General features: G+C 41.0%; 1 protein-coding gene across 44 annotated transcripts in view; it reads right to left on the reverse strand.

Moving 5' to 3' along the window:
- Positions 1-26397, reverse strand: part of PTPRD (protein tyrosine phosphatase receptor type D) — a 1705510-nt gene that overhangs the window by 17047 nt on the left and 1662066 nt on the right. For all 44 annotated transcript variants that reach the window (XR_012159111.1, XM_073345355.1, XM_073345353.1 and 41 more), the window contains 2 exons: positions 1033-1318; positions 366-544 (listed from right to left, as the gene is read on the reverse strand). Coding sequence is in view for 43 of the 44 variants with exons in the window: in XM_073345355.1 (XP_073201456.1) it covers positions 366-544; positions 1033-1318 (465 nt within the window). In the remaining variant the exon portion in view is untranslated. The remainder of the gene's footprint in view (positions 1-365; positions 545-1032; positions 1319-26397) is intronic.

The raw sequence follows: 26397 nt of genomic DNA on the forward strand, positions 1-26397 counted from the left end.
CTTAATGGAACAATCAGGAAGAAACTGAGGTCCCAATTTAACTATGTGTTTAAGCAGAAGACTAACCTAGCACATAAGCAATCTTTGACTTATGAGTACTCCTGTGCTTGAAGTTAGGCATGATTATTAAAACAGAGTTCTCTGCCAAAAATAGTTTTTCCTGCACAGTGAGGTGCATAGAAGTGAGGAAATAGTTCAGAGTCTATTATTCATTCATTAAAAATGAAAACCAACATGGAATGGTGTCATGTATACAAACAGTGCTGTCCTGAATTTTGTTGCAATTTATTATCATTATATACATGTATATGTAAACTTTGTAAAGTTTTAAACAGTTCCCATCACAACACACCAACATTTAGTACCTGTATCCATCAATAAAACTGGCATTGATATAATCAGATCCTTCTACTCCTCGGATCGGCTGCAAACATACCCTCGTTGATTCATATGGCATAATATTAACAAGGCGATTTTTGAATTTATTACATGGAAGATTGGCACTGATGAATCTTGAAGTATGAGCTTTAGAGCTAGCTAGACGCTGTTGAACAGAGAAAAATAAATTGAGGAAAAAATATGACAAAACCCAACAATTTCAGTGTCTGATTTCTGATTTCATTATCTCTTTTTTGGCTGATTAAAAATTCCTTTAATTTTAAATGGTTATTTTCCTACATTCTAATTGTACTAACTAGATGTTTCCAATCTCCTTTTTAATACCATGTTATATCTTTAACATTCTAGCTATACTTATGAAAAAAATTAGAAATATTAAATGATGTCATGAACATGAATACCAATCTTTTCTAACAATAAAGTAAAAGCTCCATGGAAGAGCCTTGTCTGGATACTAATCAGGGTTAAAAACTTCTGTAAAAAATGTAAACTTCTTTTTCAAAATACCAGCCCATAACTGTGAAATTCTAGCCTCAAGAAAGAGCCTGAAGTTCCTGGGAACAACTAGTGTAGGATTTGGCACCACAAAATATTTACCCCAATACATTTTTATCTCTCCATTGCATACAGTACCTTAAATTCCAGTTCCATTCCTGTGACATTCTCTCCTGTTTCTATCTGTGTCAGCTTCTGAATATATGCATACAGATTTCTGGCTGGCACTTCGGTATTTCCACATGTCACTGCTTCCAGCAGTGCATCATGGATAAAGATGTATTGGTCCTCCGTTTGAACCATGTAATTCCTCTGGGCTCTCATTAGAGTTACGTGGCCATAAATATCTACAGTCTTTTCATGCTTTATTCTCTCTAACATGGCATCTATTACAATGAAGCAGCCAGTCCTGCCGACTCCAGCACTAAAACAGAACCAAATATAGGATACAAAAAAGGTGAAGGAAAAGGATGTTTAATTTCACACAATTTGTATATTTTTATGGCATCCACTTCGGATAACTTCAAAGGTTAAGACATGGGAGTGACTCTGGGCTGTTCATTCTTGTATTAATATTAACTCCTGTTACTATAAAGGGCCCTATTGTTGAGAGAGTTGAGCTCCCACAGCTCCCATGGTAACCAGCTGAAAGCACTGACCACTTTGCCGGAGGCCATCACAGGCTTGGGATCTAAGATGGCAGGAATAAAATAAATAAATACAGAGAAACACCTTCTAGAAACTTTATGTTTCCCCAAAAGGGACAATAATCACAGGTTATATGTTTTTAAGGGCATTGTCCAATTATGTAAAGAATTCAGGCTTTATTTTATAATGCTACATTATTTGCAAGTCATCTCTCTTTATTTCATTAAGAAGAGAGTCATTTGTTAGTAAAACTGAATGTTATATATAGTGCGCCCAACCCTTAGGTCTATCAAAGCTACTCTTGTAGGTAAACTTTATGCCACTTAGTCTCTGATCCTGGGGTTGGATCTTGATGCAGATTGCACTAGCCTCAACCCCTTCACCCAGCCAGGCCACCAACATGACCATTTCACCAGGTGCTGTGAGTTGGGGGGTAGGACTGGCTATATGCCAGTTCTGCACCACTATGCTGGGGAAATCATTAGCAGGTCATTTATAAATCTCCTTTGCATCTCCAGAGAAGTACAAAACAGACCAGATGGGGGCCAGTATCTAGCCCTATTGATAGATAGATATAGTTATATATAATTATTAATTTAAAGGGACTAGATGATACAACTAAAATCAGGCTTAAATAAATGCAGTTAGAGTCAAGTCTGAATTTGTGATATTCACCATACAGGATCTGAAAATCTCCTGCTCTGGGGAGCTCATTTTACAAGGTGCTAAGCACTTCATGAGAGGTTCTAAGTGACCACAACTTCCATTTCTTCAATGGGAGCTGGGGTGTTTCTGCACCACACAAGCTCCGGTTTCATTTCAAAGCCATGAAGTCAAAACTGCCTAGTTCCTGCATAGCAAGTGATTAACTGTGAATTTCACTGAAGTAGAAAGTGGTTTGTTTGTTTGTTTTTGTTTTAGGATGTGATGGTAGATTGTGAGGAGAGGTCTAGGGTACAGAGAGAGTTTTGGTAAAGGCAGATAAGACCTCCCACATGAAATATTAAGTCCAGTGAAAGAACTAAATCCAGCTCAGCAGTAGATCCATTTAATAATAGTTTGGTTTATGAACACTGCTGTCAAAAATGTACCAAATTTTAGGGCTAATTCTTTAAATCACCTTGTCTTTAGCCAAAGTGTCCAGTATTATATTTTATATATTGGTTACCATATTATGACTCTAGTGGCAATTGGGGGAGGAAAGAGAATTTAAAGGTCAAATCTTGATATTGATATTACTCAGAGGACTTCTTCTGATACCTTACTGGTGGCCATACATAGTCCATTGCATGGCAGTAGTTATAAACAGATCCAAAGGATCGTTTTGTAGGCACAATTGATACCTACAATACATGGACCCTCGGTTCAACTATGTGACCAAATTTTGGTATTATGACTCCAGCTATATGACTATAGAAGAAAATTACATAGAGGTGTACATTGTACCTGTAAATTCGTTTCTGTGGGCTCAGATTATGCCTGTGAAAAGGAATGCTAGGCCTAAGCCCTTTGAAGATTTATCCTAATAACCCTATACTCTTACTTCTAAGCCGCAGGCACAAGATTCAGAAGGGAGCACGGCAAACAAGAATCTATAACCCTCTAGAGACTCAAAAAAAGGAACGCTGTAGCAGTGAGACTTAGAGCTCTAGTCAAATGCTTCAGGCTCCTGGGGCCCACTATGGGGCCTAGGGTTGCCAGCCCTCCAGGATTGTCCTGGAGTCTCCAGTAATTAAAGATTAATCTTTAATTAAAGATTATGTTATCTGATGACATGCCCAGAAATTCATCCAACCAAAGTTGTCAACCCCAATGGGGCTAAAAATCGCAGTGTAGGTGTTCCCGCTCAGGCTGGAGGCCAGGCTCTGCAACTCATCCCTCCTCAGTGGGTTTCAGGTGGGAATGTCGACACTGCTATTTTTAGCCCTGTGAGCCTGAATCAGTTGACCTGGGCTCTGGGACTTGCTTCCTCATTGTTGTTGTTGTTTTTTGTTTGTTTGTTTTTGCATTGAAGACATACCCTCAGAGATTACATAATTTAAGGGTGATCTTAAACTGAGATATGCTAATAAAAAAAAATACAATCCCAAACTCCCCAGGTCAATTACCTAAGAAATGCAGTCTTTTAGTGAAGTCTTAACTATCATACATCCATCCTGCACCCAATAACTAATGGCAAAACAGAAAGTTGTCAAAATTCTTTATTCTTATAAAAAGCTAAGAAATCCTGTGAATTATCAACGAACTGGTTCCGCTTGTAACCCAGATGAACAGAAAGTACAGAACATAAAAGTTGTTTTACTCACCCACCAGAAAATTCTTGCCAGTCAGATTCCACTAGTTTTAGATATCATTAAACAAATATTTCTGTACATCAGTTACTTGTTTCCAAAGATAGACCTTCCAAACAACTACAACAGAAACCTTGTGCTAACACACCAAACCCGTCAATCTCTATTTTGTCATATACTACTTTGGGGAGCACCTTAACATTAACTGAGAGTTTGGGCTGATATTGATCAGATGAGGTTTCGAGAAAGATGGAACAGGCCATAATTTCATTAGCTAACAGGGAATTCATTCACCTGGGTTTAGTAAGAGTTATGCACTCCAGCAAGCTTGAGCTGTTTTAATCTTGGCAAGGCTCTTTTCTGCGGCTTGCAAAAAAATTACTGCAAATGGCACCCGCTGGCCGGGCAGATTGGTTTACATGAAGATTTAAACCATAATTCTCTAATTCAGGGGCCACTCTTGCTTGCAGCAATCAGCAGAGACTGACTGTGATTGTGGATTACAAAACATTTAGCACTTGCATCAGAGGTCCTATGATTGTGGCTGCTTGCATCTGTTTTGATTGTGCAAATAACCAGAAAAAAAGCTGAAAAATGTGTGATTTTCTAAGATATATAGAGGAATCCATATTTCTCTAAATGCAAAATGAATTTTACTAATAACTAGTAACACAAATACTCAGTCATTGGTACCTATGACATACTTCCTCATGCTGCAGTTATGTCAAATTCTAGAAGCTAAGCAAGTTAGGCTAAATTAGAATTTGGATGGTAAGATAGTGGAAGTGTCATTACCAATTCAGGTCTGGCTATTTCCCCTCTCACTCAGAATTGAGCTAATGCTCCAGCACAGTGTTTGTGAGCACTGTGCTGCTGGATGGCAGATCACTTTTCATATGAGACACACAAGGTTACCCTGGCACTTACAGACTTTAAACAACCCACTGGCCATTATTGGGTCAAACAACCACCCAGGTAAAACTCTATCTTTTAATTAGAGTAGGCATTTTTCACTTCCTCTGCTCTGTTGTGTTACCATCTACAAATGTTTTTTTTTCAAGGGCAGTTCTGGATAAAGTGTACTGTTGCAGTAAGATAGCCTATGGGTCACAATTAGTAAGATCCATGTCAGAAGGCAATAATCACCAAAACACTACATTGTAGAAGGTAATCCCTGGTCCAGTTGCAGAAAGCCACAAACTTTTCCAAAGCTCTGATTCATTCAAGCATGTGGAGGCATCAAAATTTGTCAATATGCTAATGTTCCTAACTATCAGAACTGAGGGGCCGACAGATCAGTTAATGTTGAGACACCATGCATCCAAATCCATCCACAGTAAGTTGCTGACATGTTCATCCTCAGCAAGGTTTATCCAGCAACCATTTATCTACCTCAAGGTGTTCCTAGTATTCAAAGGAGGAAAAGGGCTAAACTACTATGAGGGTCCAACATACCCACCTGCTTTGAGGTCCTGATGTGTCTACCAGCCTTAAGGTAATGAGGCCTTTATCTGTTCACGGGGCCAATAACTCCATCTGCATCAAGGTGTCCCAAGGCCACCCCCTCTCCCATGCCTCGGTTCTGAACTCTGTTAGAGTGCCATGTTGCTGCACAGCACTCAGAGACTTTGCTCCTCCCCGTCCCCCTTTCCTGGTGCAGTACAGACACCTTAACACTTCAGTGTCTCATGGTGCTATGCCACACTTCAGACACCCCAGACTGATCCTCACAGACATAACTCTGAGGAATGTCAACTTCCTAAACAATGGCAGAAGCTCACAATGCTAAGAGTCCTGGCCAGTCCTCCACTTATAACAAACACCATTCTGTGGGTAAACACCCTCAACATTAAAGCTATGCTGATTAGTTCCTGTGGAAATCAGTCAATCAGAGGGTTGTGTTCAACAATATCTGGTCATGATATCAAGGTCCTCCTGATTCAAAGATGTTGGCCACAGAAAATGCAGGTAGTGTAGAAAGCACTGCATGATGAGCGACCATTTAAGAATCTTGAAGCTTCACTATTGAGAATGAAATCCCAGGTAGGTAGAGAAAGGAACCCAAACCAAAATACTAGATCTTACACATCTTTAATTTCTGGAATGTTTACAATCTGAGCCCAGATATGAATCTTGCCTATACCCCCTTTTATTTATAATGGACCAAATCTAAACCTTATTTCTGAATGTGCCTGACTTCTGACATGTTAGAAATCTGAATCTGATTTTAAAGTCAGAGTACCTCTCTAGTTGAGATGCTGCATATGAGCTCTTGGAAACAGAAAAGGAGAAAACAATTAAAAATAACATTGTATAAACAGGGTTATTACAGAATACTATGTACACGTCTCTCTATTTCTTCCTAAAAAGGGGTGCAGGTTGTATTACGACCTGCTCAAACAAATACAGTAATTAAGGAAAACCAAAACCACAAAATTAAGCAGAGAGGCTTAGCATTAAAAAAAAAATCATGTATTCTCTGAATAGTTGCTAAAAGGCATAGCTATCTACTTAAGCTGCGCTCTACCTTGTAAAAGAAAAGGAATTGATGTTTGAGATAATATTCCATTTTATCTTCGGGTAACATGATCTGTGACTTTTCCAAGGATTTTAAACTCATATTTGCAAGTTGGTTTCCTGATATCGTATTTGAGGCTGAAACTCAGGACACTGGAATGTGGGTCAATTATAATTTACTTTTCTTTCAGAAATGACCATATAAATGCTACTGTTTGAATCTGTCTTTTTTTAAAAGTATATTTTTATATCTATTAACTTAATTCTATAACCTAAGCAGAAACACCCTGTACTTCAGTTACAACCCTCTGAAAACAAACAACTATTGTATCTTTGTTAATGGCTTCAAAGATAAAAAAGGGTTTTATAACTAGATGTGACACACCCATCTGACATTTAAATTTGACCACAATTACCCAGAAATGACATTAATCACTGTTATTTGATCATGAAGAATTTGAACTGTGGGAATCCTTGTGCATGTGTGTTTTGTGGGACCTATGTTTTTGGCTGAATCACCAAATTTCCTTACCAACCTTAATTTCTTTTATGTATTTATTTTCATTTTATTTTGCCCAGCACTATCAAAGTGTGTTGCGTGACTCAAGTTGAAGGATTAGAATTCTGGAGGAGAATGCATTTCTCTTTGATCCTGAAGAACTACACTCTACATCATGGTGATAATAAAAGAACGCTGTTTGTGCTTTTTGTTTTGCATCATTTCAACAGCCTTCAAACCACAAACACGATAAGAACAGCACAACTGATAAACCATCTCTATTTGATCTGCTGTTCATTGTCCTAGTTGCTAAGCACCCAGGCTGATTCTCTCATGTCTTAGAATACAGTATGAAAACATCAGCTGCAGGCTGAAGCCCCCATAGTTCAATCCATTTATTATATTTTTAAATTCGTAAGCACGAAAGAAAGGGGAGAGGATTCATTTTTTCCAGACAGGACAAATACGTAATCATAGACCCAACGCTACAAAGTACTAAGCAACCTCAGCTTTCACTGAGGCCTAATCAAACAAGGGAAAGGCACTCAGCACCTCACAGGACTGGGCGTTATGTTTTCACCCAGACCCCAAAAGCAAAATCATCTTTTCTAGTTACTTTCCACTAAGGGCGATGATTCAGCTAATGAGCATTAGGCCACAAATAAACTCTTAACGTTTGTTGTAACTTCCTTAAGTTCTTTTGTAGCATGTGAAATTACTGCCAAACTTAAAAGTTGAAACAAAAAATCTTATTTTAGTTAGTGATAGCCACTGCAATGTTTACATGCTGAAAAAGATGCAATCCATTAAACAAGCATGCCTACCAGGAAATTGTTATAACTTCAATTTTATCATTCATCCAGTTACATTTGTTTTCAATTTCTAAAAACATGACTGAGTCAGTCCCACGAGTTGAAATATGCTTAATGTCCCGTGATGCGATGCAGTTACAGTGCACAAAAAAGGAAAATTAAGAGGCATAAAGGGGCCATTCCACACTAAAATCATTGTAACAGGTTGGCTTTTATGATTAATTTGTTGTTGTTTTAATGCTGACCCTTTATTGATACTTCAGTGATCTGGCAAAGGAAGACAATGTAATTACTAAATTTCACAGATCATTTAATTGAAAACAAAGATAGTGAAATACGGACCAAAAATCATTTAGGACATTCTTGACATATATCAGGGGATAATTTGATTGAATATTACCGTTTCAGATAGAATGAGACTGGTGTTTGTGAACTGAAAGTACATAAAAATGACTGAGATAACGGGGACTGCTCTTTTTCCTCCTTGTGATTATGGCACAATACCAGCCTCATGTTGAATGTGACATGGAATTTTTAAGTTTAATTGTTCACTGGACTACCCTTTTTCCCCTCCTTTATTTTATACTGAAAAATAACATGATCTTTGCCGGTGGAGGCTGAGATTTCTTAAACTGGATATAAAAAAAGATTACACATAAAGGAGAGCACAGAACAGGCAACGATCCTTTTGTATTCGAAATATGGTAGGCAAAGTCTAACCTACTGATCCCAAGGACTTTTCACAAGTATCTGGATGGAGTACAGGAGACTCTTAAATCCAAAGCTAACCTTGGACCTCCATCCCTTATGTGAGCTTTCTGAAGATTTTTCTTTCAGTCTTTACAAGGCTTCTGTGTGCTCTTGAAATTCATTAGGCTCTTTAAACATATTTACCCCCGCATATAAGCATGGATCTTTGTGGTGAAGGTCTTTCAGAAGTGCAAAAACATTCAGGAGGGGACCTGTATGCCTGGGGAGTTTTGAACATTCCACAGGAGCTCCCCTGTTCAGCTCTGTACATCTAACATAAGAACGGCCATACTGAGTCAGACCAAAGGTCCATCTAGCCCAGTATCCTGTCTTCCGACAGTGGCTAATGCCAGGTACTTCACAGAGAATGAACAGAACAGGCAATCATCAAGTGATCCATCCCCTGGCAAAAAGAAGAAGTTGCCTGATCTGATTTTTTTTTTAAGTCGCTTGAAAAGGCCTGATCCAGGACATAACTGTTTAAATTAGGCTATAAACTACATTCACCGGGGGAAGGAGACCAAAACCCTGAGGTAAGTGGGGAAGTGGGATACCGGGAGGAAGCACGAGCAGGAGCGCGCGAGAGGGCAGGGCTCCTGCCTCATACTGAGAAAGAGGGACGATCAACGAGTTATCTCAAGTGCCTATACACAAATGCAAGAAGCCTGGGAAACAAGCAGGGAGAACTGGAAGTCCTGGCACAGTCAAGGAATTGAATGTGATTGGAATAACAGAGACTTGGTGGGATAACTCACATGACTGGAGTACTGTCATGGATGGATATAAACTGTTCAGGAAGGACAGGCAGGGCAGAAAAGGTGGGGGAGTTGCACTGTATGTAAGGGAGCAGTACGACTGCTCAGAGCGCAAGTATGTAACTGCAGAAAAACCTGAGTGTCTCTGGATTAAGTTTAGAAGTGTGAGCAACAAGGGTGATGTCGTGGTGGGAGTCTGCTATAGACCACCGGACCAGGGGGATGAGGTGGACGAGGCTTTCTTCCGGCAACTCACAGAAGTTAGTAGATCGCAGGCCCTGGTTCTCATGGGAGACTTCAATCACCCAGATATCTGCTGGGAGAGCAATACAGCAGTGCACAGACAATCCAGGAAGTTTTTGGAAAGTTTTTGGAAAGTGTAGGGGACCTGCTGCTCACAAACCGGGAAAAATTAGTAGGGGAAGTAAAAGTGGATGGGAATCTGGGAGGCAGTGACCATGAGTTGGTTGAGTTCAGGATCCTGACACAGGGAAGAAAGGTAAGCAGCAGGATACGGACCCTGGACTTCAGGAAAGCAGACTTCGACTCCCTCAGGGAACGGATGGGTAGGATCCCCTGGGGGACTAACATGAAGGGGAAAGGAGTCCAGGAGAGCTGGCTGTATTTCAAGGAATCCCTGTTGAGGTTACAGGGACAAACCATCCCGATGTGTCGAAAGAATAGTAAATATGGCAGGCGACAAGCTTGGCTTAACGGTGAAATCCTAGCGGATCTTAAGCATAAAAAAGAAGCTTACAAGAAGTGGAAGGTTGGACATATGACCAGGCAAGAGCACAAAAATATTGCTCGGGCAAGTAGGAATGAAATTAGGAGGGCCAAATCGCACCTGGAGCTGCAGCTAGCGAGAGATGTTAAGAGTAACAAGAAGGGTTTCTTCAGGTATGTTGGCAACAAGAAGAAAGCCAAGGAAAGTGTGGGCCCCTTAATGAATGAGGGAGGCAACCTAGTGACAGAGGATGTGGAAAAAGCTAATGTACTCAATGCTTTTTTTGCCTCTGTCTTCACGAACAAGGTCAGCTCCCAGACTGCTGTGCTGGGCATCACAACATGGGGAATAGATGGCCAGCCCTCTGTGGAGAAAGAGGTGGTTAGGGACTATTTAGAAAAGCTGGACGAGCACAAGTCCATGGGGCCGGACGAGTTGCATCCGAGAGTGCTAAAGGAGTTGGCGGCTGTGATTGCAGAGCCATTGGCCATTATCTTTGAAAACTCGTGGCGAACGGGGGAAGTCCCGGATGACTGGAAAAAGGCTGATGTAGTCCCAAACTTTAAAAAAGGGAAGAAGGAGGATCCTGGGAACTACAGGCCAGTGAGCCTCACTTCAGTCCCCGGAAAAATCATGGAGCAGGTCCTCAAAGAATCAATCCTGAACCACTTACATGAGAGGAAAGTGATCAGGAACAGTCAGCATGGGTTCACCAAGGGCAAGTCATGCCTGACTAATCTAATCGCCTTCTATGATGAGATTACTGGTTCTGTGGATGAAGGGAAAGCAGTGGATGTACTGTATCTTGACTTTAGCAAAGCTTTTGACACTGTCTCTCACAGTATTCTTGTCAGCAAGTTAAAGAAGTATGGGCTGGATGAATGCACTATAAGGTGGGTAGAAAGTTGGCTAGATTGTCAGGCTCAACGGGTAGTGATCAATGGCTCCATGTCTAGTTGGCAGCCGGTGTCAAGTGGAGTGCCCCAGGGGTCGGTCCTGGGGCCGGTTTTGTTCAATATCTTCATAAATGATCTGGAGGATGGTGTGGATTGCACTCTCAACAAATTTGCGGATGATACTAAACTGGGAGGAGTGGTAGATACGCTGGAGGGCAGGGATAGGATACAGAGGGACCTAGACAAATTGGAGGATTGGGCCAAAAGAAATCTGATGAGGTTCAATAAGGGTAAGTGCAGGGTCCTGCACTTAGGACGGAAGAACCCAATGCACAGCTACAGACTAGGGACCGAATGGCTAGGCAGCAGTTCTGCAGAAAAGGACCGAGGGGTTACAGTGGATGAGAAGCTGGATATGAGTCAACAGTGTGCCGTTGTTGCCAAGAAGGCCAACAGCATTTTGGGATGTATATGTAGGGGCATTGCCAGCAGATCGAGGGACGTGATCGTCCCCCTCTATTCGACATTGGTGAGGCCTCATCTGGAGTACTGTGTCCAGTTTTGGGCCCCATACTACAAGAAGGATGTGGATAAATTGGAGAGAGTCCAGCGAAGGGCAACAAAAATGATTAGGGGTCTGGAACACATGAGTTATGAGGAGAGGCTGAGGGAACTGGGATTGTTTAGTATGCGGAAGAGAAGAATGAGGGGGGATTTGATAGCTGCTTTCAACTACCTAAGAGGTAGTTCCAGAGAGGATGGTTCTAGACTGTTCTCAGTGCTAGCAGATGACAGAACAAGGAGTAATGGTCTCAAGTTGCAGTGGGGGAGGTTTAGGTTGGATATTAGGAAAAACTTTTTCACTAGGAGGGTGGTGAAACACTGGAATGCGTTACCTAGGGAGGTGGTGGAATCTCCTTCCTTAGAAGTTTTTAAGGTCAGGCTTGACAAAGCCCTGGCTGGGATGATTTAACTGGGGATGGGTCCTGCTTTTGAGCAGGGGATTGAACTAGATGGCCTCCTGAGGTTCCTTCCAACCCTGATATTCTATGATTCCATGATTCTATGATTCCTGGTGCAAGTGATGGAGGAACCAACTAGGGGCAGAGCTCTTCTTGACCTGCTGCTCACAAACTGGGAAGAATTAGTAGGGGAAGCTAAAGTGGATGAGAACCTGGGAGGCAGTGACCATGAGATGGTCGAGTTCAGGATCCTGACACAGGGAAGAAAGGAGACCAACAGAATACGTACCCTGGACTTCAGAAAAGCAGACTTCGACTCCCTCAGGGAACTGATGGGCAGGATCTCCTGGGAGAACAAAATGATGGGGAAAGGAGTCCAGGAGAGCTGGCTGTATTTCAAGGAATCCCTATTGAGGTTACAGGGACAAACCATCCCGATGTGTAGAAAGAATAGTAAATATGGCAGGCGACCAGCTTGGCTTAACAGTGAAATCCTTGCTGATCTTAAACACAAAAAAGAAGCTTACAAGAAGTGGAAGATTGGACAAATGACCAGGAAAGACTATAAAAATATTACTTGGGCATGCAGGAGTGAAATCAGGACAGCCAAATCACACCTGGAGTTGCAGGTAGCACGAGATGTTAAGAGTAACAAGAAGGGTTTCTTCAGGTATGTTAGCAACAAGAAGAAAGTCAAGGAAAGTGTGGGCGCCTTACTGAATGAGGGAGGCAACCTAGTGACAGAGGCTGTGGAAAAAGCTAATGTACTCAATGCTTTTTTTGCCTCTGTCTTCACGAACAAGGTCAGCTCCCAGACTACTGCACTGGGCAGCACAGCATGGGGAGGAGGTGACTAGCCCTCTGTGAAGAAAGAAGTGGTTCGGGACTATTTAGAAAAGCTGGATGAGCACAAGTCAATGGGGCCGGATGCGCTGCATCCGAGAGTGCTAAAGGAGTTGATAGATGTGATTGCAGAGCCATTGGCCATTATCTTTGAAAACTCATGCCAATTGGGGAAAATCCCAGACGACTGGAAAAAGGCTTATGTAGTGCCCATCTTTAAAAAAGGGAAGAAGGAGGATCCTGGGAATGACAGGCCAGTCAGCCTCACCTCAGTCCCTGGAAAAATCATGGAGCAGGTCCTCAAGGAATCAATTCTGAAGCATTTAGAGGAGAGGAAAGTGATCAGGAACAGTCAGCATGGATTCACCAAGGGCAAGTCATGCATGACTAATCTAATTGCCTTCTATGACGAGATAACTGGCTCTGTGGATGAGGGGAAAGCAGTGGACATGTTGTTCCTTGACTTTAGCAAAGCTTTTGACACTGTCTCCCACAGTATTCTTGCCAGCAAGGTAAAGAAGTATGGGCTGGATGAATGGACTATAAGGTGGATAGAAAGCTGGCTCGATTGTCGGGCTCAACGGGTAGTGATCAATGGCTCCATGTCTAGTTGGCAGCCGGCATCTAGCGGAGTGCCCCAAGGGTCGGTCCTGGGGCCGCTTTTGTTCAATATCTTCATAAATGATCTGGAGGATGGTGTGGATTGCACCCTCAGCAAGTTTGCAGTGACACTAAACTGGGAGGAGAGGTAGGGATAGGATACAGATGGACCTAGACAAATTGGAGGATTGGGCCAAAAGAAATCTGATGAGGTTCAGCAAGGACAAGTGCAGAATCCTACACTTAGGACGGAAGAATCCCATGCACTGCTACAGACTAGGGACTGAATGGCTCGGCAGCAGTTCTGCAGAAAAGGACCGAGGGGTTACAGTGGATGAGAAGCTGGATATGAGTCAACAGTGTGCCGTTGTTGCCAAGAAGGCCAACAGCATTTTGGGATGTATATGTAGGGGCATTGCCAGCAGATCGAGAGACGTGATTGTTCCCCTCTATTCGACACTGGTGAGGCCTCATCTGGAGTACTATGTCCAGTTTTGGGCCCCACACTACAAGAAGGATGTGGAAAAATTGGAAAGAGTCCAGCGGAGGGTAACAAAAATGATTAGGGGACTGGAACACATGAGTTATGAGGAGAGGCTGAGGGAACTGGGATTGTTTAGTCTGCGGAAGAGAAGAATGAGGGGGGATTTGATAGCTGCTTTCAACTACCTGAAAGGGGGTTACAAAGAGGATGGCTCTAGACTGTTCTCAGTGCTAGCAGATGACAGAACAAGGAGTAATGGCTTCAAGTAACAGTGGGGGAGGTTTAGGTTGGATATTAGGAAAAACTTTTTTACTAGTAGGGTGGTGAAACACTGGAATGCGTTACCTAGGGAGGTGGTGGAATCTCCTTCCTTAGATATTTTTAAGGTCAGGCTTGACAAAGCCCTGGCTGGGATGATTTAGTTGGGGATTGGTCCTGCTTTGAGCAGGGGATTGAACTAGATGGCCTCCTGGGGTCCCTTCCAACCCTGATATTCTATGATTCTATGAAATATTATTAAATTAAAAGTGATGAAATTCCACCACTAAGTAAATGCATAGAGTAAGTGGTATGCAAAAGAAATTCAAGAACTTGTGCTTCAAAATATATTTAGTGCAATAGAATGTATTTTTATTTTTGGTGTTTCCTTCAATAAAAAAAAAATCACACTTAAGACAACATCACTGAATGTAACTCCTTTGATAAGGTAGGAATTTTAGTTTCAACTCTGCAGAGCTCCGAAGTGCTGCAGAACCACAGATTCAGTCCTATAAAGCTCCTAAGGATTGAAGGACTTGAACAGCAGACCTACATAGTATAAAGGGGAAAAATAACTCCCCCAAAACCTAGCCAATAGGTGATTACCATTAGTGACTATCTACTGGTTATCAGTGGAGGAAGATGTATTATTAAAATACTCTTTTAATATGGAAGCAATAACAACAAATAAGCATTTCATTCAAATAATGGATTGAAGGAGAATATCATATGAAATAACAAGTATCAGAGCCACAGATTATCATAAATGAGCAAACTTTAAAAATGTGGCATCTGTTTACCTTCAGTTATGTTTAGTATAGCAATCAGATCTGGAAGGTTTCTGTATGATTTCTTGGAGGGAGTTTGTATGATTGCATTTACTCTTTATTCATGCATGAATGTAGATTTGGAGGGATTCCTCATTCTTGTGTGATTTGCAGATTTGGATGAATATTGTATGATTACTTATTCACGCTTCCTTCCTCAAAATATCAGCCTTAGAGGAAGAATGAGCTCTTGCTGAGTGTGCTAGCACGATGGAATAGAGTGAAAAACATTGTAGAGTATCAAAAACCAAAAGTCCACCAATTCCAGTTTCAGGCCTCTTGTTTTTTCTTCCCTCTGTTTCCTTCACAAAATGTATTGTTACTTTTAAATAAATCAGTCCTCTATGTGTTTTTAATTAAATCCCAGTTTTAATAGAAGATTTTATATAAGCACTTTATAAAGCGAATCAAAAGCAGTACATGATTCCTGCAATTATTCAGAAAAAGAAATATCGGAATCTAGGACAAGTGAAGTTTCTCTAGCAGTCTGAGCAGAAACGGTGTTTTACTTGTGCAATAAGGATTTGTGTGCAAACTTATATCTTCAAACTGGTATAGTCCACAAATGCCCTCGTCTCATCTTCCTGTATGTTTAAATACAATATTATATATTCTAATGTGTTGTATTCTGTCCGTAGTATTAAATAAAAGGAACTGTATTTTAAAAAAATACTATTTTCCCCATATGTTTTGGTGAGTTTCGGCATACATTTTTTACATTATATGTTTATATGATACATTCCTAAAGCATTATTGTGATTATACATTCCAATGAAGAGTGAAGTAAAGATCTGAATTCACTAACTTTGAGCTTGGAAAGGAAATCTGATCTGTAAAATAATTTTGAAAATGCACCTGAATATGATTAGTGTCTTTCAACAGTATACAAATCTACTCATGAGCAGTTGTTGTAAAATTTGGATGATGACCTTCTATGGGTAAGTTACGAGGGAAATATAATGGTGATCAAATTCTCAATAAATAAAAGTGAAGATTAGGACAGTGGGGAAAAGTGAGTGAGTGCAACATATGCTGCTGGAGTCTGGCAGCAATTGCTCTGTTTTCCTTGTGCACTTCAGAGACAGCAGAATATTTGCAAGGATGTCTCCCGTTCCTTTTTCAAACTTCTGTCCATCACTAGATTTCACTGTGGACTTTGGTGTCAGTAACATGCACATACACAGCGCTGCATCTTGTCCACATCTAATGCAGGAATGGCCATTGCCCAGCTATTCCTGTCTCTGCGGGAAATTAGCACATGGGCGAAAAGAGGAATGTATTTTGAAGATCCAGTCAAAGTGATGACCTTGTGTTCCTTGTGCATAAGTAAGCCAATATGAGAACACATTGCTCCGGGGCTCGCCATGCTGCATCAGCAATTTGTTCAGTCCTGATATCATTCAAAAGTCCTGGTCTTTTCCAAAGCCCTAAATGACTTGGACTCAGCCTACTTTAAGATATGCTGCACTTCAAGCTGGGTGTGTGTGAGAGATGCTGTATGGAATATGAGTGACCGTTTAAAATATTATTGATACCAATATTAAAAAAATTGCAATGAATCTTACAAGATATGGCATGTAAGAAAAGTTATAATTGGCTAACCATGATAATCACATTTATATGTATGTATCAACTTTGTATTGTGAGTTATAAATATGTATATATATATGTTATAAATTGTATATCAAACTTGTGCTCTGTTTCTGGGTGACACCCCCAGACAGATGGGCATCAGCAGTATCTAGCTTGCCTAATGGCCCATAAAGGACAATCATCTGTACAATGAGCCCATTGATAAAAGGCAGGGGTTACACCTATGAGTCAGCAGGATATGTAGGGACATGTCTGTGGATAGGGTACTCCAAGAGCTTTTCCATGCCCATGTGCTCTGATCTTGTGTTTGGGACAAACGATGTACAAACCACACAGCAAGGATATAAAGAAGCAGCTGCATCTTCTCCATTTTATCTTCAGTCCTGCTTCTCACCTCTGGAATAACTTCTTTACAAACTGAAGCTCTGAACAAAGGACGAGCTCCAGAGGGACTTCCAAGCCAGCAAACTCACCAATGTTGCTAAGATTCTGATATATGGACTCTGAAGTCATATGTATCTGATAGTTGTTAAATAGTCAAAGCAATCTTCTCTTTCTTTTATTTTATAATAAAACCTTTAGTTTTAGATGCTAAAGGACCGGCTGGCAGTGTGGTATTTCGGGTAAGATCCAAACTAGTATTGGTCTGGTAATGTGTTTGGTCCTCTGGGAATCAGAGAGCATTTCATATAGTGAGCAAAGTTATAAATAACTTCTCAGTTTACTGGACCTAGGTGCTGATCGGGAGCCAGAGAACTGGAAGGCAGTAAAGGGGGCTATGTGATTTCTTTTTTCAGCTTCTTGATAACCAGTGTGGGGGACCAGGAGCACTGTTTGGGACTGGTTGGTGAATCTAACTTCGGTGTTATCCTCCAGTTTGGGGAGAATCTGCTCTCCTTTTCACAGCCTGCCCTGACCTTGGCATTTTCAGTGAGGGCTGCCCCAGGCACCTCGGGTCACGAGGTGATTTCCAGCTCAAGAAGACATACTTGCGCTAGTTCCGCTCAAGCTAGCATGCTAAAAATAGCGTAGCTGTGCCAGTGTGAGTGGCTAGACACCTTGAGTACGTACCTATCCATACCGGCACACAGGAGAGGTGGCTAAACTGAGGCGACCGCACTCCGTTTTTAGCATACTATCTCGATCAGAGCAAGGGCAAGTATGCTTCCTTGAACTGGAAATCACACCTCTTGCTCAAAGTGTAGATACATACCATCTCACTCTACAAACCTGAATAATACCTACAATTAGCAGGAAGCTTCGGGTTGAAGTGCTCATGAGCAGGTTCAGAGGGGCAGGAATTTTGGATCTCAATTTTACAAGATATTTCTTTACCTTTTGTTAATAACATAGTTGAATGACTAATGCACAAAAATCCGAGCAGCATTTCAAAAATCCTAGCAGGAACAAAAAAATACAGTCTTGCAGCCTGAGATTTTGTTGAAACTTTGTGACTGCTCTGATACACTGATGATACTACCAGACAGATAAAACAAAATAAGATGGAGATTGTATGCAAAGCACACAACTTCAGTGATGAACTCTTATAATTTGATATATTGTACATTGGCATGTTTTCTTAGCCAGAATGCTAAAAAAGTGAAACGGATAAATATCTTTTTTAGGTGCCCACGTGGATAACCTGCCAATGATAGAATTTGTCCCACAGGGCCTGGTTCTCTCCATTACACCAGGTTTTTTTTATTTCATTGGAGTTATACTGATATAAAACTGGTGTGACACAGTGGAGAATCGGGCCCACCATGCTTAATAACCCTAAACATTTCTCATTTCTTAACTGTGGTGGATCATCTCGTGGTTGCACTTTAATTTCTCTCTCTCCATAGGATCTGAAACTTAAAGAGTTATTATACGGGGCAAATTACCTGCAGAAAAGCATGGAATTCTTTTTGTAGCAATATTTTATCAGTATCAGAACAACTATAAAATGAACTAGAATACCATTATAATAAAAACCAGGTGTCAAAACTAAACAAACCCCACACAATGCATGATTCAATTGGAAGGAGCAATCAGATAAAAATCGGATTCCAAATAACAGGATCCTGAAGTATTTATACAATTTTTTAAAAAATGAAAGGAAAATATTCAAGCAATGGAACACTGATTGGAAAGCCTCCATACAAAGATAACAGAACTATTTTTAAAGCTGCATTTTATTTCTAGAGGCACAGGAAATCGATTTGAAAAAGAGGACTTTCATGCTGATTACTTTAGAACAAAATACAGCCTGTGCAAGTGCAGCCAAAAATGTTGTGTAGCCAAGCTGATGCAATGTGTTCCAGTGTACTATATGTCCACGGATATTTGGGAATACACTGTAGGTACAGCTGGGAAATCTCAGTGGTACCCTTATCCAGATCTCAGCTATTAGGTTATAAAAATATTTTCACATTTCCTGCAGATGGCTAGATTCTTTTCTTCACTAGTAATTTTAGTTCAGAATTCATTATGGACAGCTGTTGGCTCTGATAGAACCTAATTTTCTCTTTTACCAGACTCAGCTGCAAGCAGTCAGATTTCCTTTCCCTTACAGAGTATATTATATATAAACATGAGCAGGGAAAAAAGTAACCAATTAACTAAATACATATGGCTAAAATGACTCATTGAGATTGCTGATCAAATAATATACCAAACTACAGCATAAGTCAAAGGAAATTACAGGATTTGTAGAACATGATAATAAATATATGGCAATAATTATCAGCACTAAAATGCATCGATGAACTGAGATAACGTGGAAAATACATTGTTTTTGTTTAAACAAACTTATGTAAATTATTACATTTTAATATGGTTCAGGTCATTTAAGTCACTGAAAGATCTTTCAGTGATGCATCTGAAGAAGTGGGTTTTTACCCACAAAAGCTTATGCCCAAATAAGACTCCTTGTTGTTTTTTTGAAAGATCTTTAATCTCCTCAAACTTGCGTCCCGCGAACCTCCCCAATGTGGCCCATGGGGCTCCAGCAGTTTTGAGGCCAGGTCTCTCCCTTGATCCCACCTGCCACCCACTAGCGCTCCCCCCACCCAGGCAATTTAAAATAGACCGGGACCCCACTCACCACCGGCAGCGCAGCAGAGCTGAGCGGCTTCCACCTGCTCAGTCCACGTGTCTGCTGGCCCCACCCTGTGGCCCTGTGGCGGGGCTGTGCCGCCACATGTTGTCCCCACCCCTAGCACTCCCTGCGGCCAATGGGAAGCTGTGGGGGCAGTACCTGGGGGCAGCAGTGTGTGGAGGCCTCCTGGCCCACCCTGCTTGGAGCCCCAGGCAAGCGCCGCACCCCCTGACCCCTCCCCACATACCACCTTCTGCCCCCGAGCTCCCTCCCAGAGCCTGCACCCACTTCCCACCCCCCCAAACTCCCTCCCAGAGCCTGCACCCCCTCCCCACACACCCCCTCCTGCCCCCAAACTCCCTCCCAGAGCCTGCACCACCACCCTTTTGCCACACACCCCCTCCTGCCCCCAAACTCCCTCCCAGAGCCTGCACCACCACCCTGTTGCCACACACCCCCTCCTGCGCCCAAACTCCCTCCTAGAGCCTGCAACCCCACCCCCTCCTCCTGCCCCCCCACCTCCTGCCCCATCCCAGAGCCTGCACCCCAGAACCCTTCCCAGAGCCCAAGCTCTCACCCCTTCTGCACCCCAATACCCTACCCCAGACCTCCACCCCTGCCCAAACTCCCTCCCAGAGGCGTTAGGCAGGTGGAGGGTGGAATTTTTTGAGGGAGCAGAGTTTTGGGGGTGGCTTCTGGGTGGCATAAGTGACATTATTGGCCCACTGAGAGGATTTGAGGACTGCCACTGGCCCTGAGGTAAATTGAGTTTGAGACCCCTGGTTAAAAAGAACGAGATGGTATAGAAATCCTCATACAGCAGGACTAAGCCAATCATTAGCTGCTTGCAGTTAGGACGAAACATGTTACTGAAAAATTGTCCATCACTGGAGTTTTACATTTTTCTTTGAAGGATTTGGCACTTGCCATTGTCAAAGATGGGTTTCTGATCTGATCTGGTATGGTTTTTACTATGTTCCTTTACGGCTCAGGTGATTTACAAAATTATTACTTTTATGGGAAAAAAAATCTTGCTTTATGCAGTCACGGAAGCTCTATTTTAGGATTTCTAAAGATAAGCTGGTCCTCAATGACAGCACTGACAGCACAGAGGGGTTTATAAACATAGGACTGCTTTAATCAAAGAGACCACAAGAAGATATTTTCCATTATTGAATCTCAATGAACAAATGCTATTATTATTTGTCCACTTTCAAATTTTAACGAATGCTTCTAGTAATAATTACTGGAACATGTACAGTGTAGAGGACAGCTAAAATTACATTTATAAAATGCTCATTTCCTATGTAGAGATTTGGGAATTAATTTTTAAAATTTTTGGTGAAACTTGATAAATATCAAATTAGAATATCATTTGTTAGTGTTCTTCGTATCATTGGGGATTGCTTTATCCTACAATAGCCACATCCTACCTACATTTTTATAGACACACTCATTGTCAAGGTATCACAATTGGGTGCTTCATAGCAGCTAGCACACTCCTCATACTGTGTAAGCAACAGATAATTATCACTCCTGTACTTTCAGATTTTTCAAGTGTGGGTGCCTAAAGTTAGGCACTACATCAGGTGCCTAATTTTATAAGGTGCTGAGCACCCACTGCTCTTGTTGACTCCAGTGGAGTGGGGGTAGGCTTAGAACCTTTGAAGTCAAGCCACTTATTTAGCAGCCTAATTATGGATCTAAATGCCAAGTTTGAAAATTTTGGATTAAATGCCCGGAATCCTTTATTAAAATCATTCTAAGGATCAATTAGTACTTAAAACTATAGGCATTTCCATGTGTATCGATTCACACTTTGCTTTTTGTCTATATAATTCCAGTGGCTCTGAGCATACAACACACTGGCAATTGCATGAGGACTCTTATAATCAGCACAACAACAAAAAATCTTGGACACCATCAGTTTGAGAGCCTTTGAAGTACAGGACACTCAAATATCACATCTCTGAAACTGAGTTTGTAGGGAATGTGAAGTTGGCCTTTCTATTCCTGTTCTTGGAACATTCGAGTTTCTGTTCCTGCCATCCAGGTTACTATTAAATGGTTTTCATTATGCAAATGAACTGAAAAGCTAGGTGTTGGTCTTTCAAATTCTTGTAACGAGCCCTGAAACCAGTGTCCATATCTGATCTTTCAATACTCGTCCTCAAGGGAAACCTGCACAACACTTTCCAAAAGTGAGCCTGGGAACTTAAATTCATAACACTGCTAGACACTAAAAATCATGCACTCAACAGGGACACTTGGTTTCATGGCTCATTACAACAATTTGTAACACACCTGCATGCTGACCCTTAGTCGTCCACTTCAAACCCCTTTTGCTTAACAGTCTAACCCCTATTGCCTGCTCCATTTCAAGTGCCCCCCGACAAGATGCATCACCCCTTATGCTCAACAGTTTGTCCCAGCTTGTATTGAGCTCAGACATTCTTAGTTCCTTCCCCAGACTGAAGAAGAGCTCTGTTAGCTTGAAAGCTTGTACCTTCCACCAACAGAACCTGGTCCATAAAAGATATTATCTCACCTACCTTGTCTCCCCCAGCACATTGTATGGTCAGAGTCACTGAGATTGTCAAGACAAGTATGAAACAAAAAATAGAAAAGGGATCTTATTATTATAATTTATACTAGCAGGAAAGAAAGATATGTTACTATTATTAAATATCACGAAGTCTCAAACGTTTTTTCTTTGGATCCAACTGCAAGGAACATTGCCAGGCATCTCTCTATCTAATGTACTTCTTTAAAATGAAGAAGTAACTTTGGCATCCACTGCACTGGACTTTTCCCTGAGATAGGGAAAGGCCTCAGGATTATGGCAGCCTGTGGAGGAAGAGGGGTTCTAATCAGGCATATAGTGACCTGAAGCTAGTTGCAGGTGGGGTGTAAATAGGCCAGAGCTAGCACAGTCCAACATATAGCTGTTTTCCATATAATTGCAGGCAGAAAGATTCAATATTAAATGCAGTGGGGAAAGAAAATGGGGGTAAGTATAGGAACTGTGGAATAATTCACACTGGTGGTGTTAGAGATCTTTATTATACTCTTTTCCTCTTCAGTGCTATCAGCCACCCACAGAAGGAGAATAAGGATTCTGAGTTGTTTTCAAGGTAGAGGGAGGGAAAGGATGAGGAAGCTTTTAATGTTTTCGATCTCCTTTGAGAGATTTTTGAATACGTACTGGAGGGATTTTTTCCACACCGTGAAAAAGGATAGACCTTCATCTGCAACCTATTCACTGCCAGGATTAGACACTGAAGATTGTGTGGTGTGCGGCAGTGGGGGTTGGGAAGCTAGAGTCCAGCAGGAAGTAGACAGGCATTGGTGTAATGTGAAATGTTCCTCTAGAAACAGTGCACTTGTATCTACAAATTTGAAATACTTTAGCTTGGACAAAAGTTAGGTAGATAGCCTATTTAAAAAAAAAGGCAGGGTCATATTATATGTTAAAGTTAACTTGTCTTTAATGTGCTAATTAGGGGTTTCAGTACATAAGGGCAGGGTGCTACTCAAATCAATAACTGACATTCCTCCAAACTATCTAAGTTTTTCTGTTTGCCATAACAGAATGAAAAGTGTGTACTGAAACTTCACTAAGCTAAATGTCTCTGAAAGATATGCCGTATTGTGCTGATATTAAAAAAATATTGAAATGTCTGGGATTGCAACTTACATGTTAAGCTTTTATGTAGTGTTACTGAAGCAAGTACTAAAGTTTCTGTGATGTTCTGAAAACAAAGTGGTATCGAGTTTCCAGATGCCCTCCAGGACAATTTTATTGTGATCTGATTAGCACCTGTTTGCCTGCACCAATCTAGCTTCAAACATAAACATGTGCTTTCCCCACTATCATTAGAACACACATTATAGTCTATCTCAGTGGTTCCCAAACTTGGTCCGCCGCTTGTGCAGTGAAAGCCCTGGGCGGGCCGGGCCAGTTTGTTTACCTGCCGGGTCTGCAGGTTTGGCCGATTGTGGCTCCCAGTGGCTGCGGTTCGCTGCTCCAGGCCAATGGGAACTGCTGGAAGCGGTGGCCAGTATGTTCCTCGGCCCATGCTGCTTCCAGCATCCCCCATTGGCCTGGAGCAGCGAACCGCGGCCACTAGGAGCCGCGATCGGCCGAACCTGCGGACGCAGCAGGTAAACAAACCGCCAGGCCCACCAGGGGCTTTCCCTGCACAAGTGGTGGAACAAGTTTGGGAACCACTCGTCTACCTAATGCAGAATCCTCAGGTTTAAATCTGCATTTAAAACAAAAATGCTTTTTAAAAAAGTCACCTCTGCAAATTAAGACACATCAGTGTGGAAGCAGAAGTTGTGCTGTGATAGTGCTGAACTACTCTATAACAAAGAAATGAAAGGATAAATGTTTAAAATTTAATACTTTGTAGATAAAGCAGCATCTATCTAGCTTAGGTATTTCTAAGGTGACTATTACCATGGAATATAAGCATCACACTACTTATGCCTATTGAGCCAATCAAGATTTGGACACATATCATGAATTAGACTTCTTGGATTTCTTTCATCCTAAAATATCAGTCTCTTTTGAATTAGCTTATTTTTCCTCTTCTAAGTTTCACTTTTTAAAAAGTGCTGCTTATATTGCTGTCTTTGCCAAAGTATTACACAAGTAGGGATCACAGAATTTGGTACTATATGCAGAAATTATTCCTAAATTTGTTTAACTTTTTGCTCCTTTAGGGCTTGTCTACACACAAAATATGCATCACTTTAACTATCTTGATATAGTTAAAGCTGTACAACCCCCCAGTGTGGATGAAGATATATCAGTATGGGTTATTCCTGTATAAGAGGCACATTTATACAAGTATAAGCTTTTGTGTAGATGAAGCCCTAATCTTGTCTTTGGAACTATTTCAGAAGCTTTATGTCACTATTTATTCCCTTCAGAATTGAGTGTACTTTGACAGGACCGCCTCTTAATATCCTATTACCTAAAGAATACATACCTACTTTCTCTTACTCTTTCTGAGTAACTAAGATCCTTGACTGCTGTACTGTATGTTTTACATTTCTGCAACACGTTTTTTTTTAAAAAATGATCTGATCAAAACTCAGTATTTCACATGCAGCCAAACTGTCAATTGCCAGAGCTAGAATAATTTTCAGTAACACACACATTTTTCTCCTTCCTGGATCTTATTAGTACATGACTAGAGAGAGAGGATTGTGTATTCTCTTTGTATTTCTTTTGTTTTTGATTTTGTATTGATCTCATTATATAATATTCTCTATGTATTAGATATGTACAAACCATTTATCTGACCATAACTTATCTAGTCCAGTCATTCAGAATGTTGCCTCCTATTTTGTATCAGCATCTAATTTAATCACTTAGGACTAAGAATTCCTTCCTGGTCACTGATCCATAAAAAGAATCCATCCTAACGTTTTCAAAGTGGTACTCCAGTTGTCACTTCCCTTCACTTCAAACTGTTTCCACTAATAAACACACTCTATCTTGGACATGTAAGTAAATTCTTTATGCTTTCAACTAGTTCATCCCAGGGGGTTGGTGGCACTGCAGTATACTAAGCCAGCCCTTCAGCTACAGTGACTTTGGTTCAAAACTGTCTCAGCTCCCACATTTAAATCAATCTTTAGATCTTTATCTAACCTAGAGGATGTCTGTCTACAATCAATCTTCAGAGATTGCCATATCTGTTTTTAAGAGACATAGTGGATTGGAATAGCAGGAGGTTTGTAGGTCAAGATTAAGGTGGATTGGTAGAAATGTGTGGAAAAGCATGCATTAAGCCCCTTCACTTACAATACCTATATGTTCCCAATTCTTAGTCTGTTGTATTTATAGAGTCAAATCCTCAGATCCTTTCTAGGTTGTTAATCATTCCTTGTACAGGCAAACTCCTATTGATTTCAGTGAGAGTTTACCGGAGTAAAAACTGAGGAAGTTGTTCAGCATTCAGCCCATGAACACCACCACAACCGTCAACAAAAAAACACATCAAATTTATCTAGACTTTCAATGAAAATGTAGCTCACTCCTGTGCTATACGTGCTTAGTGGCCTAGCTGATTTGTCTTTTCGGCTGTACTGTGTTGAAAGCTTTTTTGGCACTGAGGGAAATTGCATCCACAGCTTCTCCCTGTTAATTGTTTCATTAGCTTCTACCAAATGTATAAATAAAAAGCTTATAAAATTGTATTAATATTTTTATAATCTGTCATCATTACTGTTTATTGAGCCCTGGCAAAGACATTAATCTTACAATCTAAATGTCCCATTGTGTACCTCATACTCAGAGTGGGCAACAATGACACATAATAAGATTTTTATTCACTTAAATGGGACTACTTGCATAAGTGCTGCTCACCATTAGCAAGGGTTGCACAATCTGGCTCTGCATTAGACGGACAATAACTTTCAGATACATCAAGGAACCTTGTGATGGTCTAGTCTCAAAGCAATACAGATTTTAAAAAAAACAACCCAACAAACCAACCAAACCACTACCACCACCACCAAAAACACTTCTTGCTTTGGTGGAGTAAACTTTGCAATTTTTTACAGGAAAATGGTGTTTTTATAGGGAAGTGAATGAGCTTTGCACACAAACAGAGGATTTAGTATGGAAGTGTGCTAAGATGGGAAAAAGAAACAAAAAAGACCCTTTAAAACAATGCTAATGAGGAAAACAGGAATTGAGAAGTAGACAGGAGAATAGGTAGTGCAGCTCTGAAAGGGAGGATGAAAAGCTTGAAACTGAAGTGGAAGGTGAGGAAGCTAGTGGAGAATTTCAGGGAAACTGATTACCACTCAGGAAAGAGATCATGGAGTCATCGTGGATAGTTCTCTGAAAACATCTGCTCAATGTGCAGCGGCAGTCAAGAAAGCTAACAGAATGTTAGGAACCATTAAGAAATGGATTGATAATAAGACCAAAAATATCA

The sequence above is a fragment of the Lepidochelys kempii genome, chromosome 5 (genome assembly GCF_965140265.1).
Source record: "Lepidochelys kempii isolate rLepKem1 chromosome 5, rLepKem1.hap2, whole genome shotgun sequence".
In the NCBI taxonomy this organism is placed as follows: Eukaryota; Metazoa; Chordata; order Testudines; family Cheloniidae; genus Lepidochelys; species Lepidochelys kempii.